Here is a 15272-nt window from a genome sequence, read left to right as displayed (position 1 = left end):
GTAAACATCAGTAGATTTCCACATGTACGTAAGGAACAAATAACTAGAATGAACAGCCAAAATGCCAAAAGCTAAGCTTAAGGTAACAAACTATTCAATACATCATTTCGAAGAATCTTTCGCTACCTAACAAACATATGCAAGCTAAGCGCAAGTCCTTCAGGCTTGTTGATGGAGCAGCATACTTATCGATGATTTTATTAGCAGAGATAAACACCCTAACAAACGCTGAACCGCTATTAAAAAACTATTTCAAATTGAGCTACCCGGCCAAATGATTAATGATAATGCGGACATGAATCAAAATAAAAGCAGCATAAGACTTGAAACTACGTAAGATGCGCATGCGGCTTGTAAAGCGATACAACCTAAACTGAGACAGTATGAGGACAAGATACCGCATCTTATAAAGAACTTGACGATTTTTTTTTCAGTTTTTTTTAATATCTTTTTGCTGTGAAGTAACCTTCATAAACAACTTCAGGACGTCCTTCGTGCTTGGTTTCTTGCTAGCTGGGGGCTCCTCTGATAACCTTGAATAGTTAACATCTATAATGAAGAAAAAAGAGAAGTGACAGGCATTTGTATCCATATAAACCTACATGGAAGCGAGCGATCACATAAACTGAAATAAATTAACATAAGCTGAATGCAGACAAATTGCTCTGCAAAATCAGGCCAGCGCCTCCTTTCTGAAAGGTGAACGGACAAGTGACCCAAAATGAGGCCAGCGCCTCCTTGCTGGTGAGTGAATGGACAAGCGTCCAAAAAACAGGCCAGCGCCTCCTTCTGATGAGTGAATGGACAAGCGTCCCAAAGTCAGGCCAGCGCCTCCTTTCTGATAACGTCAATCAATCTTAACCAAACATAAATAGAAACTGGCCCAGCGGTCTTGTAATCAGCGAAAACTTTATACAAACAGCTTCCAATGTTGAAATGAAAGAATCTGCTCGAAGTAAAACAGTATTTCGCCGATGTTCCAGTACACTCTTGCTATAAAGACTATAAACAGCTTGCCATCTATTGCAAAACGAGCAATTATTCTGAAAGCTTAGGAAAAAACGAGACGAGGTCCAGAACAGGACGATAAATGTGGTAATGGCCTCGCATGTATACGAGCAGTGAATACCTAGTGAATTAATAAATCCACTCCGTAAGTCCTGCATGGATTTCAAAAACTAAAGTGAAAACATACCTAGTTGTTGCCAAACTGACAAAGTAGACCACTATATGGGATTCCCACCCATATTCAATGCTTGAAAACATGATGAGTTGTAATTAGTCAACCATTTATGTATAAATAATGCGACTTTATAATCCTCACAACGAGCTCCGTACGGGAAACCATAGCATACAATTTGACACCGCTGTCAATAGGAGCTGAAAATTTTGGGCTATATAACATGTAAACTTCAACTTCGTGCTACTCGAATGTAATACTCTGCAAACGAACAACCATCTAAAACCAACTTAACATAAGAGCCTTGCTGAAATGACAAAAACTTTTCCAGACAAGTCATACCACAAACGTGTATACATGCACCCAGTTATCATTATGGCGCACTTGTTCACTGTTACCTAAATGGACGCCACATTCTGTGGCACTAGCATCTGAGCTAACAATACAATAAGACGGGCCAATCCATAATGACTTTTCAAATTCATCCTGTCCAGTCCACTTCAATACTCAACATGTTTTCTTAGAGAATAAATTGGGCCAAAGTAAACGTCTAGTGAAATCGTAATCCTGCGCAGCCTCAATGTCCTTGTTGTAATAACTAGTCATAATTCGGGAAATGTCCTCAAATACTACACCAATGGAAACAAATTTCCCCCAAGCCAGGCTAAACAATTCCCCATAAACTTTTTTCTGAAACAATTATGAAGACATACAGAAATGCGAAGTAAAAATAACCGTCTATCCGAAATAGGAATTGTTCTATAGATAGTGTTCTATACTATACCATTCGAAAATTAACAAGGGTCCACTAAAACTTCCCGCCATAGCTAAAAAATAAATCTGAACTTCCGTAAACTGGATCTAAGACTGCACAAGAGTAATAATCAATATGGATCAACTTCTCCTCGTCCAGGAATAGAACAATGTTGACCCCCTTAAAATCCTTCAATATTCAGTTCGAGCGACTTGAGGCATGGAATAAAGATCCAACCCAAATGGAAATAAAGTAAACAGAAAAACACCTAAACTAAGCGTCACCTAACGAAAAGCAAGCGAAAACCTAACAATATAAATGTGCGATGATCAGGGTGTGAATAGCTATATAGGTGATAGGTAATAGCCACTTGGACCAAACAAAACCATAAATACTCCCTTTTAGAATAGGGCAAAGTGATATTCCCGTTTACGCACTAAATCCTTGTTCATAAAAATGTTTATCTCTTCTTCCATAGGGTTAATTCGAAACACTAAAGGGTAAACCATATAAGAAGGAGCCTTAACTTCTGCCAACCCGGTAAAATGTAAAGGCACTAAATAGCTTATCTACAAATACAGAATGATGCAAAGATGACACATAGCTTTTGAAAAATTTCTGAGGGAATCTTCTTGAAAGGAAGACGAAAACCATCTAAAACAACTGATACAATAATCTCTGAGGCGCCTAAAAATAACAGAAATGAATATTTCTTCCCAGACTGCCCTTTAATAACTTGCAACACACCTGGTCTAGTAGAAACTTCACGCTCATATCTGATTTTTGTGTTACCTCATTCAATTCGTCAAACAGATCGACATTACCAATATCATTTCGATGCCCCATCATTGCGTGCTCCTGATGCCGGCGGGCTTAGTGGAAGCGGCGCTGCTCCAGTAATTAATGGGAAGTTCAACTACTTTAGTTTTACTGCAGTCTGCAAAAGTTTCCGAACCTGCAGTCCTTAGCCCACTGTCCGCTGTTTGAAATAAAAACTAACACCTGCAACACATTCTGTTCGGACAAAAAAACATGTATAAAATTGACAAGCAATCAATAAGACAAGATAACAAAAACGAAATGGGCGGGCGGGCGGGCGGGCGGGCGGGCGGGTTTACAACTTCAATGTCAGCATGGAATGCGAAAGCGAGAGGACTGAACAACTCTGAACAGTCTATAAATACCTTATCAAACCAATCAGAGATACCCAAGGGACACGCCCAAGCGGCGTGTCATACACAGCGAAATAAATAACCAAAAACCTGTTAATGAACTGTATTGACTGCATACCAGTAGAAAATACATATGTTATTTATTTAAACTCGTCAGCTATTACCACTTCAAAAGATGCAGTCGCCAACACAAGTTCTGCATGCAAGATACATTTTCATCATGCACACTTTTTGCTTTCGGCCAAATTTAAATTTGGCAGACGAAATAAGAACACAGTTAGGCCAAATTACGAACACCACTAGCTCAAACAATTGCAAATAGTCGCTTAAACTTAAATTTTTCCTCTCACTAAAACATACTCCTCATTTCAGCGTTCTACTGCAAGGATGCGATGACCATGGTCCATATTTGAAGAGGGACCTTTTTCTAGTGTCCTACGCAAACATCCTACGCAGGGATCTTTACTCAATTTTTCTTCCCACTAGAACACGGGGGAGGAACACGCAACGATCCTAAACGGCGTTTATCTAGGAGGTTTCCTATTTTCCAGCCGATGCTGCTTAATGTGAAACTAAAAAACAGTGAGAACTTATCTCGAATAAATTCATTTCATTACCAAAGCGTACTATCAGTGTGCTACGTAAAGGTCTCCCAACACGTCGCAGGGACAAAACAGCTTCAAAGTTCATTATGCGCGTGCCAAAAACAATCAGCACACACGAGAGGACGGGTCGCTGCGACATGTTCCTGGAACATATCCCCGCTACATTTTCTTGTGTGTGCACACATTGTTATTTTGTTGCTGCTACATGTCCCCTCTCAACGTCCCCTGCCATTTGTTGCTGCGACTTGTCTCTGCGTCTTGTCCCCACGCGTGCGGAGACCTTAAGGGTTTGCATGGTTAGTTCTGTGTATGACGTGCCCGGGGGGGGGGGGGGGTACTCCCTATAATGGCCTATACGGGGAGGCTCCGCCCGAAAGGGGTACCTTTTTCAGGCTCCAGGTATATAAAAGGGTAGGGATTTCACAAATTTAGGTATATGAAAGGGTAGAGAAATCTTCCATAATGATATTTTAAAAGGCCTTTACATTAAATATTTCGAGCAGATGCAACTTTTGGATGTATCGTCTTAATTTATTAAGCGCTACATAAAAATGACAAGAAAACTCCCGTTTTAGGTAAATGTGATGTCGTGTACGTATATGAAAGGGGTGCCTTTTTGCAATAAAAGGTATACAAAAGGGGTACCTTTTCTATCAAAATGGTATATAAAAGGGTAAGGGGTTGGATCTTCGGGCGGAGCCTCCCCGTACAAAACTTTTTCGAGTTCTTCCCCCCTGGATGACGTGCTTTTGCACCAGCACCTTAACAAACGCCACTTTCTCGAGCAAAGAAACGTTGGAATGACTTTGTCTTTATACAGAACTAAAGCAAAATTTGAATAACAAGATGCTGCTCGATAAAAAAAAAAATCATAACATCTTCTTTATGAAGATAAGGAGCCGATCTTATAAATATTGACTCACTTTAAAGATTGGGTAAATTTTTTCCCCGATCTTGGTTTCTGTGATTTTCATTGTTTTTCTGTTATTTCTACTTAATTGCCGAAAACATTGGAAAGAATATTTATGCATGCCAATGTACAATCCGTTGTCTGACTGTAAAAATGGAATAAATTTAGATATAATTTTTAGTGCGACCTACATGAAATATTCCCTGCCCATTTAAAAAAAAAACTTTTCTTTCCATTTACAGCCACTCTGTCGTCATTTTTTTTTGCTATTTTCAAATCTTTATGTGATAAGACACAACAATTGCTTTTCACTCACGACAGTTGCGTATGAGAATTAAGTGAGTTTAGTTCAGTTTTCAATGTTAATTTTTCACACTAAAGGCCCATGAAACAAAAACAGTGGGGGTAATGGAATATTTAGTTAACAATTTGGTTCGAGAGAGGAGAAAACTAGTACTCACGGAACAAATATTATAACAAAGTTGGGTTTAGCAGTGTTCAGCTAATCTAAATAGCTTACAAGCCAATTTTAGCACTCTACCTTGAAAGATTCAGTCAAAAAAAACGGTTTTCTACGCAATATACATTTCAATCAATTTTTTGCCTGCAGCCGATGTTCAATTTTCAATAACGGCACAGCAATACAAGCTGTCAAAAGACAACCGAGAATTGAGTCAGCGCATAAACTACTAGTGGCTGGGTTGTTTTTTTTTAAATAAAAGTTTCAGTGGCACTAATTTGAACCATACATTAAAATGTATACACTGGCCCATTGGTGTAAGACAAATTTAAATCGATCATGGTTAAAATGAATGTTTTTATACGGTACAAAAAAAATAATAATCTCGAGGCAGAACAGCTCATGGCCTAAAAATTATTTAAGAGTTAATTCTCTGCTTTCTAAGAATAGAAAATAGTTTCGCGATCCTCTTATCTTTTTGCTTTCTACAAAAGAGACGTCAATATATTTCGTGCACAAATATTCCCGTCTTGCTTTTCTTGTCTTATTAAACATCGGTACACTGATCAAATCGTTGGTCATTTTTTAGCTTTTTATTTCTTACCGTGTGCACAGTTTAAACAAATTTTAACGTACACTAAATCATCTTCATTCAGTGTAATCATTCAGTGTAAAAGTCAGAAAAGTGAACTTCACTAAAGCAAAAAATTGTTTGAACTACTTTAAGAAAAATATAAGTCAGGTTGTATTCACAGTTCGCGCTCTCGAGCTAGATGGGGTAAACATGATTTTCAGAACAAGTTTAGTTTAACTAAATAAATTTTGCTCGAGCTTTCTGTTTTGTCGTCGTTCAGCACTTCGAAAAACGTCACTTATACTGTACAATTTCTTCTGCCGGGAGAATTTACGGCTTAAAGTCGAAATGAACTCACAGCAATATAAAGAAATAAACTCTCATCTGACAGAACATCACTTCAAGGGATTAGAAATCGACTCTATACGGCCGCGCGGCCGATGAAAATCAACTTACACCTATAGATAATCAGTAAATCCATAGCAAAATAAGTCTAAAATAAAACCAACTCAGCGGAACAAACACGAGCTGACATGTAAGCATAAATGTATTACATATTACTAGTAGTAATCAGAGATTAGGGGAGTGCGTTCCACCTATAGGTAAAATATAGACCCAAGGTAAGCAGGCAGTGGCAAAAAAACCGACATGATCGGCCTACTAGTAGTATGCCTTATGTCAAAGTTAGTTTCCATGCTTATACCTCACTAAACGCGAGGAGGATAAGTGTGAGAAAGATGTGACGAGCCAAAAGAACATAGAATGAATGAAATATAATATTTACACAAAAATAATTATTTATTTCACTTGACCTGTTATCGTTTGGCACTAACGAGATTTAAACTTCCACAAACTTCTGGAAATAGTTTTACTTCGATTTAAAAAAAATTCCACAAAGTACTTAAAAATACAGATAATTCACACAGTAATCCTATGCCTTTTATTGTGAACTTTAATACTATACATTTTTTATCTTGTAACTTTTTTAATTCTTTAACTATTTTTTAATCTTTTAATTTTAATTTTGAACTATTATTTTGCAGGGCCTCACTGAATAACACCTTTGGTGATGTGAGCTCCCTGGATAAATAACATTATTATTATTATTATTATTATTATTATTATTATTATTATTATTATTATTATTATTATTATTATTATTAATCCATTACACGCATATTACATTCACACAACGATTTCCTCGTCAAAACGTCTAGTGTTTCTAGGAATAACGATATATCACAAATTGAAAGAAGTGATAAAACAATTTCGATCCGTACTATACCCACTCTCGATGCATTTAATTCTAACAATTTGTAGTTTTGTGCAACATATAATTGCAGGAAAATACGCTGGTTTACCTACGAACGAACTCCGTACGAAACTACGCATCGACTTACTCGATTTCCACTCTTTTTATGACGTTCGGTGGCTGAAGACAACTCTGTTACCTTGGATGATAACCTTCTAATGTTCTCCATGGCAAAATTGGCAAAAATACAATTTTGGAAACACGTGTTTAACCCTTTTTTTCAAGCAAAATAATGTTTCTAAGCTCCGTTTGGGACGCCATCTTAATTTGCATAAAATCGAGGCAATCTGTGGCTACCAGTTTCCCGGCCGAGAAATGGCCCCTGCAAAAATTAATCGGGGCGGCCAATCTGGAGTCCATACATCTGCGCGCGCATTACAGCTCGATTCATCCCGCATAACAGTACACAAAGCATACCAACTCAAAAGACACAGGACGCAAAAACAAAATTAGGCTTGCGCTCTCCTTCGTCGAACGCAATAATAAAGTGCCAATCTAACAAGCGTTACCATTGGTCTAAACAGCGTGCTTTATGAGAGTACAAAGCTCGGTGCTCACGCCATCATCCGCAAGGTTAAAAAATGGCGGACGATTTTCCGAATTTTTCTTTCAGTTTTTCTGAGGTATTAGAGCAAAATTGTCTGTTTAACCTAGACATCCCAGAAGAAAACGAGTTATTATCCTCAATAGACCTTGAGACCGCTGTAAACAAGAGTAGTGATGTTACTAGCCTGCGTGGCCGGCGTTCAAAGGGGAAGGAGAACGGGAGAACAGAGCACAGTCGAGGCTTCTTTATTTGTTAATTAAAGCGACTGAAAGCGGCAAAGTATTTTACGGAAAGATCTAATCCTTGCCGACACAGAATCTCTCGAAACTGCGTTCAGAAAGAAAAAACATTTTCTGTCATAAAAGCAGGCTCAGCAATTCAGTACAGTTTGTTACCTTGCATCAGGGTCCTGTCTCTTTCTTCAGCTGACATGATCCATGCAGTAGTTAGCTTCGTTTCACCACAATCATTTAAGCTAAAGTTATTGTATTCTTGATGATGCATGATAGCCGCAGATTCAACTGCAAGCAACAGAAACCAGCAAACTTGACTTGCACAAGGAATATCATACCCATATTATTTCGGGTCTCCTCGTAAACCTTTTTCGTTTTCACAATTTCATGACTTTTTAGGACATCGTGCGAGAAATATTTCGGTAAGAAAGTTCTCCATTTACTGGCGATTTCATTCAGCCTACACAGTGAACACCGCGCAACAAATTTTCCCGCGTTTTCAAATCACTATAACTTTGTTTATATCTAACTGAAACGTCTACATCATCCATTCGATAGAAGATAAAGGACCATAAAGTCAATTGCTCGGGTTATGTGTATCGTGTATCAATGAATGCGACCAAAGACCAAGGCATGTGTAGCGATCGAATGAGAGCCACATTTTTTTGCGTAAAGGCGCATAGAGGTTTCGAAACACTCATACATGAAAAAAGACAAACAAAATAGAGCAGTTGGATAATAAATCTCTCAGATGTTTTGCTGTGTAGTGTCGCTGAGTAATTCTACCCGTTGTCTATATTTGTCTTGTCCCCAATCGTCGTTTAAGACCTTTAAAAATCTCGGATGACCATGGCCGCCATGTTGCAAGACGTACGTTGTTCGTCGTACGGCGCACGCGCCCGCGGACCATGCCGCTAGCCATGATGACCATGAAAACTCAGCTACATGGTTCCTCTACTTGTAATTTTCTATGGTTATGGGGCTACGCTAAGGAGCTCCGCTAAAAACGTCTAATAGCCAGTGAAGGATAAAAACTCAGGGGTCTTGTGATTCTGGATTTTGGAATTTTGATTACGTCACGTGAAAACCAAGAATTTTAAGGGGTACCTCAAAGAAAAAGTTTAGAAGGGCAGAGGGGCCTGAGTAAACGGGAACTGGGATTTGGGCAGTTTTTCACTGGGAAAATGTAGGAGGCCATGACTCCTGACAAAAGGCATTTATATATAAACTAGAATTGCTAAAAATGCGGACTATCTGGCAGTTGCGAGTTAACTATCATTCTCAAGCATATACACAGCCCAAAATTAGGACACATTTTTACAACTTTTTCACACCTTCCATTTTCTTTCTTTGTTTATTTCTTACTTTTTGCTGATTCTTTACCCTCTTTCTTTCAGCTGGAAAATATATGTTTTTTTTTTACCTAACCAATGGAAATTTAAATTGAAACTCTATGATCAATATGCATGTTAGAGTAATTTTTGTCACGAACGCTTGAGAGAAATTCCTGCATATTTCGATGACATCTCTGGCAAAGTTTGATCGATAGTTTAATTTCAATATTTTGGGAATATTTCCAACGAATTGTACTTCTATGCATCAGGTGCTGTTCAATTGCTTTCAAAATAGCTTTACTTTGTAATTCGCCTCCAAACGCATCCAAACGATAGATTGCAGAGTATTTGCTGCATGCGAGTGCTTAAATAGAGAAGCAAGCTTAAGTTTTTGTGAAGGGAAAAAAGTATTCGGAGACGACACTGAACAAACACAACTTTTTTCACCTCGAGTACCTTTATTAATGCCTTCAATCAAGTAACTACAAAACTGTCCCATCTACTGAAAATTACTATTTTATTGTACTGTGCGAGGTTTGCGGCTGCATCCGGTGAACTTAGTAATGGCTGCTGGTTTAAGCCACAAGACCATACACGTCTGCGCACGATGTACCAGCGTTGTTGCTCTCGGTGGATCCACGTAAATCCTCTCCATACCACAGACGCAGCTCGTCGCTAGCGGAGAAAGAGAACGATTGACAGAACTCGAGGACTGGCGAGTTGGAGGTGTAACCTGGCAGAAGGTACCATCCTTCATTGTCGATTGAAGGTGGAGCCAGTATGCTGTTTTGATGGTCTGTTAGGACGACACCAATGCTAGTACGATTACATCCCCAGTTGCTGTCACGGGCTTTAGTGGTATGTTGACAATTTACCGCACCTAAGCGGTGCACGAGCATCAGGGAGCTCACGGCGATGTTTGTCTTGACGGTAAACTTACCGAACTGGCTATCTCGGGTTCCGAAGCAAACTGGATACTCGTTGAGTTTCACCCAGTGTTTAGGACAGGTATTTGCTGAAGCTTCGTCGGACATCAGCACGGTGGCCATCATGGAGATCAAAAGGAATTTGAACAACATGATCACTTCGTTTTGATCTGAGACAGAAGAAAAATGAGAAGATTATAAGACATGATGTTATGGGGCTCCTCTTCGCTATTGCGCTCAGAAATCGCGACGAACTTTGTCCTGCTGATGTTTAGCAATTGAATAGTCGAACATTAGTAGAAGGGGTTGTTTATACGAATACTGATTTCTTTCTTTTTTCTCGCATTATGTATCTAGCTTACAGAAGGCGTCAAAGTTTTACACCGTACCCTGTCCTACCCTTTTCTTAGTCCAACAAGCGGTTGTTAAATACACAGGCTGTGATATCAAGATGAAACAAGTTAAAAAAAACGAATTTGATCCCAAAACGAGGAGTAAGAGACGCACGCAAAGGAGTACACGAAATTGCGCATCTTGACTACAGTAATGATTTATGATGTTTGACGCCTGTGGAATTTACGATCTTCAATAAGAGTCTCTATAAGGATTTCTATGTCGTTTATATGGACCGTCTTGAAGGAATAAAATTGCGAAACAAAAATAGAAAATCAGTAGGAATTTTTGCCAGAAAAACGGACGGCTTTCATTACTTACCCGGCTCGTGTATTCGCTTCGCATAATCCACGAAAAAGCGAGCTACTTTATTACTCTGCTGTTAAAAATGCAAAGTAGCTTCAAAAATGACTCACCGTAATGTGGGTTTCTTGTTTCTTTATCTTCAAGTCTAAGACTTCGTTACTGGTTAGCTCTCTGTGAAGAACTGAATGTGATCGGTGGCTTTTTGTGCTTTACTAAGGTTGTAATTAGAAACGCTAAGATATCAAATTGACATCTATCAAGTTGGAAAAATGTCAGAAGAACCTGCAGACAGAGCATATCCCGTTGCATTCATCTTGGGTGACGTGGCTTCTAAACATTAACGTTAATGTGAATTTTCGCCTAGTTAAAACAGGGCAAACTTTCACTTGTTGTGCCGTGAACTTCAACAAAAGTAAAAACAGTCAGAGAGAGTGTAATACTAACAATGAGTCTTCCGTTTTAGAACTCGTATAGGGCTAATGCTGAATACCAAAATAACGCTCAATTCTATGCCAATTTTAAAACAGAAGACGACAGAGGCTGTGAAAAGGGATGACGAAACAGATTTGTTTTTTGTTACGTAGGAAGGTGTTTGTTAAAGATCAGAATGCCTTTGTTAGCATTTGAGTTTAAGAGTACAGAACGTGTTCATCGGGTGGGGTTTTATTAGCCAGCTATTGTGATTCAAGACAAATATTGATCCCTCAGGCTGCGTGGTCTTTTCACAGTCAGACTGTAAAGTGGATACGGTTACGATCGACATTTCTGTCAAAGCAGAAGTTAGCTAACTGTTCAACGGCTTCTGTGAGTTGGAAAACAGCTGCTTAATGCCGTGCAAGTTTTGAGAAAAAATCACAATGGATTTGTTCAGTGACATTTGAGTTTAAAGAGTACAAAACGTGACCGTCGGGTCGGGTTTTCTATTAGCCAGCTATTGTGATTCAAGACAAATATTGATCCCCCGCGTGGTCTTTTCACAGTCAGACTGTAAAGTGGATCGGATGACGACATTTTAGTCAAAGCAGAAATTAGCTAACTTTTCAACGGCTTCTATGAGTTGGAAAACAGCTGCTTAAAGCCAGTTTCAAGTTTCGAGAAGTTGGCACTTCTAAGTATCTGTCGCCCAAAGACGTGCACGCTTAACAATACATGTGGCTCTCTATGGGTACACGTAAACTTTGTTTTCGTCGCTTTTTTTTGCAAATCTTTTATTTTTTTAAGCATATCTTCGTTTTATGATTTAAACTGCTTTACAGTGTAGTCAGTGTAATGTTCAACAAAATATATATTAAAAACATCTAATAGCCAGTGAAGGATAAAAGCTCAGGGGTCTTGCGATTCTGGATTTTGGAATTTTGATTACGTCACGTGAAAACCAAGAATTTTAAGGGGTACCTCAAGTAAAAAGTTTAGAATAGGGCAGAGGGGCCTGAAAGAGTAAACTGGAACTGGGATTTGGGCAGATTTTGACTGGGAAAATGTAGGAGGCCATGACTCCTGACAAAAGGCATTTATATAGAAACTGAATTGCTAAAAATGCGGAATATTTAGCAGTTGCGAGTTAACTATCATTCTCAAGCATATACACAGTCCAAAATTAGGACACATTTTTACGACTTTTACACACCTTCCATTTTCTTTCTTTGTTTATTTCTTAATTTTTGTTGATTCTTTACCCTCTTTCTTTCAGCTGGAAAATAAATGTGTTTTTTTTTATACTTAACCAATGGAATTTAAATTGAAACTCTATGATCAATGCATGTTAGAGTAATTCTTGTCACGAACGCTTGAGAGAAATTCCTGCATATTTCGACGTCATCTCTGGCAAAGTTTGATCGATAGTTTAATTTCAATATTTTGGGAATATTTACAAAGAATTGTACTTCTATGCATCAGGTGCTGTTGAATTGCTTTCAAAATGGCTTTACTTTGTAATTCGCCTCCAAACGCATCCAAACGACAGATTGCAGAGTTTTGCTGCATGCGAGTGCTTAAATAGAGAAGCAAGCTTAAGTTTTTGTGAAGGGAAAAAATGTATTCGGAGACGACACTGAACTAACACAACTTTTTTTCACCTCGAGTACCTTTATTAATGCCTTCAAACAAGTAACTACAAAACTGTCCCCTCTACTGAAAATCACCATTTTATTTTACTGTTCGAGGTTTGCCGCTGCATCGGGTCAGCGTAGTGTTGGCTGCTGGTTTAAGCCACAAGACCATACACGTCTGCGCACGATGTACCAGCGTTGTTGCTCTCGGTGGATCCACGTAAATCCTCTCCATACCACAGACGCAGCTCGTCGCTAGCGGAGAAAGAGAACGATTGACAGAACTCGAGGACTGGCGAGTTGGAGGTGTAACCTGGCAGAAGGTACCATCCTTCATTGTCGATTGAAGGTGGAGCCAGTATGCTGTTTTGATGGTCTGTTAGGACGACACCAATGCTAGTACGATTACATCCCCAGTTGCTGTCACGGGCTTTAGTGGTATGTTGACAATTTACCGCACCTAAGCGGTGCACGAGCATCAGGGAGCTCACGGCGATGTTTGTCTTGACGGTAAACTTACCGAACTGGCTATCTCGGGTTCCGAAGCAAACTGGATACTCGTTGAGTTTCACCCAGTGTTTAGGACAGGTATTTGCTGAAGCTTCGTCGGACATCAGCACGGTGGCCATCAAGGACATCAAAAGGAATTTGAACAACATGATCACTTCGTTTTGATCTGAGACAGAAGAAAAATGAGAAGATTATAAGACATGATGTTATGGGGCTCCTCTTCGCTATTGCGCCTCAGAAATCGCGACGAACTTTGTCCTGCTGATGTTTAGCAATTGAATAGTCGAACATTAGTAGAAGGGCTTGTTTATACGAATATTTCTTTCTTTTTTCTCGCATTATGTATCTAGCTTACAGAAGGCGTCAAAGTTTTACACCGTTCCCTGTCCTTTCCTTTTTTCAGTCCAACAAGCGGTTGTTAAATACACAGGCTGTGATATCAAGATGAAACAAGTTAAAAAAAACGAATTGTATCCCAGAACGAGGAGTAAGAGACGCACGCAAAGGAGTACACGAAATTGCGCATCTTGACTACAGTAATGATTTATGATGTTTGACGCCTGTGGAATTTACGATCTTCAATAAGAGTCTCTATAAGGATTTCTATGTCGTTTATATGGACCGTCTTGAAGGAATAAAATTGCGAAACAAAAATAGAAAATCAGTAGGAATTTTCGCCAGAAAAACGGACGGCTTTCATTACTTACCCGGCTCGTGTATTCGCTTCGCATTATCCACGAAAAAGCGAGCTACTTTATAACTCTGCTGTTAAAAATGCAAACTAGCTTCAAAAATGACTCACCGTAATGTGGGTTTCTTGTTTCTTGATCTTCAAGTATAAGACTTCGTTACTGGTAAGCTCTCTGTGAAGAACTGAATGTGATCGGTGGCTTTTTGTGCTTTACTAAGGTTGTAATTAGAAACGCTAAGATATCAAATTGACATCTATCAAGTTGGAAAAATGACAGAAGAACCTGCAGACAGAGCATGCCCCGTTGCATTCATCTTGGGTAACGTGGCTTCTAAACATTAACGTTAATGTGAATTTTCGCCTAGTTAAAACAGAGCAAACTTTCACTTGTTATGCCGTGAACTTTAACAAAAGTAAAAACAGTCAGAGAGAGTGTAATACTAACAATGAGTCTTCTGTTTTAGAACTCGTATAGGGCTAATGCTGAATACCAAAATAACGCTCAATTCTATGCCAATTTAAAACAAAAGACGACAGAGGCTACGAAAAGGGATGACGAAACAGATTTGTTTTTTGTTAGGTAGGAAGGTGTTTGTTAAAGATCAGAATGCCTTTGTTAGCATTTGAGTTTAAAGAGTACAAAACGTGTCCATCGGGTGGGGTTTTATTAGCCAGCTATTGTGATTCAAGACAAATATTGATCCCTCAGGCTGCGTGGTCTTTTCACAGTCAGACTGTAAAGTGGATCGGATGACGACATTTCAGTCAAAGCAGAAGTTAGCTAACTGTTCAACGGCTTCTTTGAGTTGGAAAACAGCTGCTTAAAGCCAGTTTCAAGTTTCGAGAAGTTGGCACTTCTAAGTATCTGTCGCCCAAAGACGTGCACGCTTAACAATACATGTGTCTCTCTATGGGTACACGTAAACTTTGTTTTCGTCGCTGTTTTTTTGCAAATCTTTTATTTTTTTAAGCATATCTTCGTTTTATGATTGAAACTGCGTTACAGTGTAGTCAGTGTAATGTTCAACAAAATATATATCATCAAAAGAAATGTCTAATATCCAGTGAAGGATAAAAACTCAGGGTTCTTGCGATTTTGTAATTTTGATTACGTCACGTGAAAACCAAGAATTTTAAGGGGTACCTCAAGTAAAAAGTTTAGAATAGGGCAGAGGGGCCTGAAAGAGTAAACGGGAACTGGGATTTGGGCAGATTTTGACTGGGAAAATGCAGGAGGCCATGACTCCTGACAAAAGACATTTATATATAAACTGAATTGCTAAAAATGCGGACTATCTGGCAGTTGCGAGTTAACTA

General features: G+C 38.9%; 2 protein-coding genes across 2 annotated transcripts; both read right to left on the bottom strand.

Moving 5' to 3' along the window:
• Nucleotides 1-9519: 9519 nt before the first annotated feature.
• On the bottom strand, nt 9520-10893 carry LOC144639437 (uncharacterized). The gene is made up of 2 exons (XM_078498767.1): nt 10817-10893; nt 9520-10177 (listed from the first exon to the last, which is right to left on the bottom strand). The coding sequence occupies exon 2, from the start codon at nt 10158-10160 to the stop codon at nt 9657-9659; it is 504 nt and encodes a 167-aa protein (XP_078354893.1). The 5' UTR covers nt 10161-10177; nt 10817-10893; the 3' UTR covers nt 9520-9656.
• Nucleotides 10894-12771: 1878 nt separating this feature from the next.
• LOC144639296 (uncharacterized) lies at nt 12772-14126 on the bottom strand. The gene is made up of 2 exons (XM_078498591.1): nt 14067-14126; nt 12772-13430 (listed from the first exon to the last, which is right to left on the bottom strand). The coding sequence occupies exon 2, from the start codon at nt 13411-13413 to the stop codon at nt 12910-12912; it is 504 nt and encodes a 167-aa protein (XP_078354717.1). The 5' UTR covers nt 13414-13430; nt 14067-14126; the 3' UTR covers nt 12772-12909.
• Nucleotides 14127-15272: the final 1146 nt, after the last annotated feature.

Source organism: Oculina patagonica, chromosome 14, assembly GCF_052425735.1.
Source record: "Oculina patagonica isolate OP01 chromosome 14, crgOcupat, whole genome shotgun sequence".
Taxonomy (NCBI): Eukaryota; Metazoa; Cnidaria; class Anthozoa; order Scleractinia; family Oculinidae; genus Oculina; species Oculina patagonica.
Note: the sequence above shows the minus strand (reverse complement) of the source record. Positions and strands in the feature narration are given on the sequence as shown.

Coding starts and splice junctions, on each gene's coding strand:
- LOC144639437 (XM_078498767.1), bottom strand. CDS start 10,160: ATGTTGTTCAAATTCCTTTTGATCTCCATGATGGCCACCGTGCTGATG.
- LOC144639296 (XM_078498591.1), bottom strand. CDS start 13,413: ATGTTGTTCAAATTCCTTTTGATGTCCTTGATGGCCACCGTGCTGATG.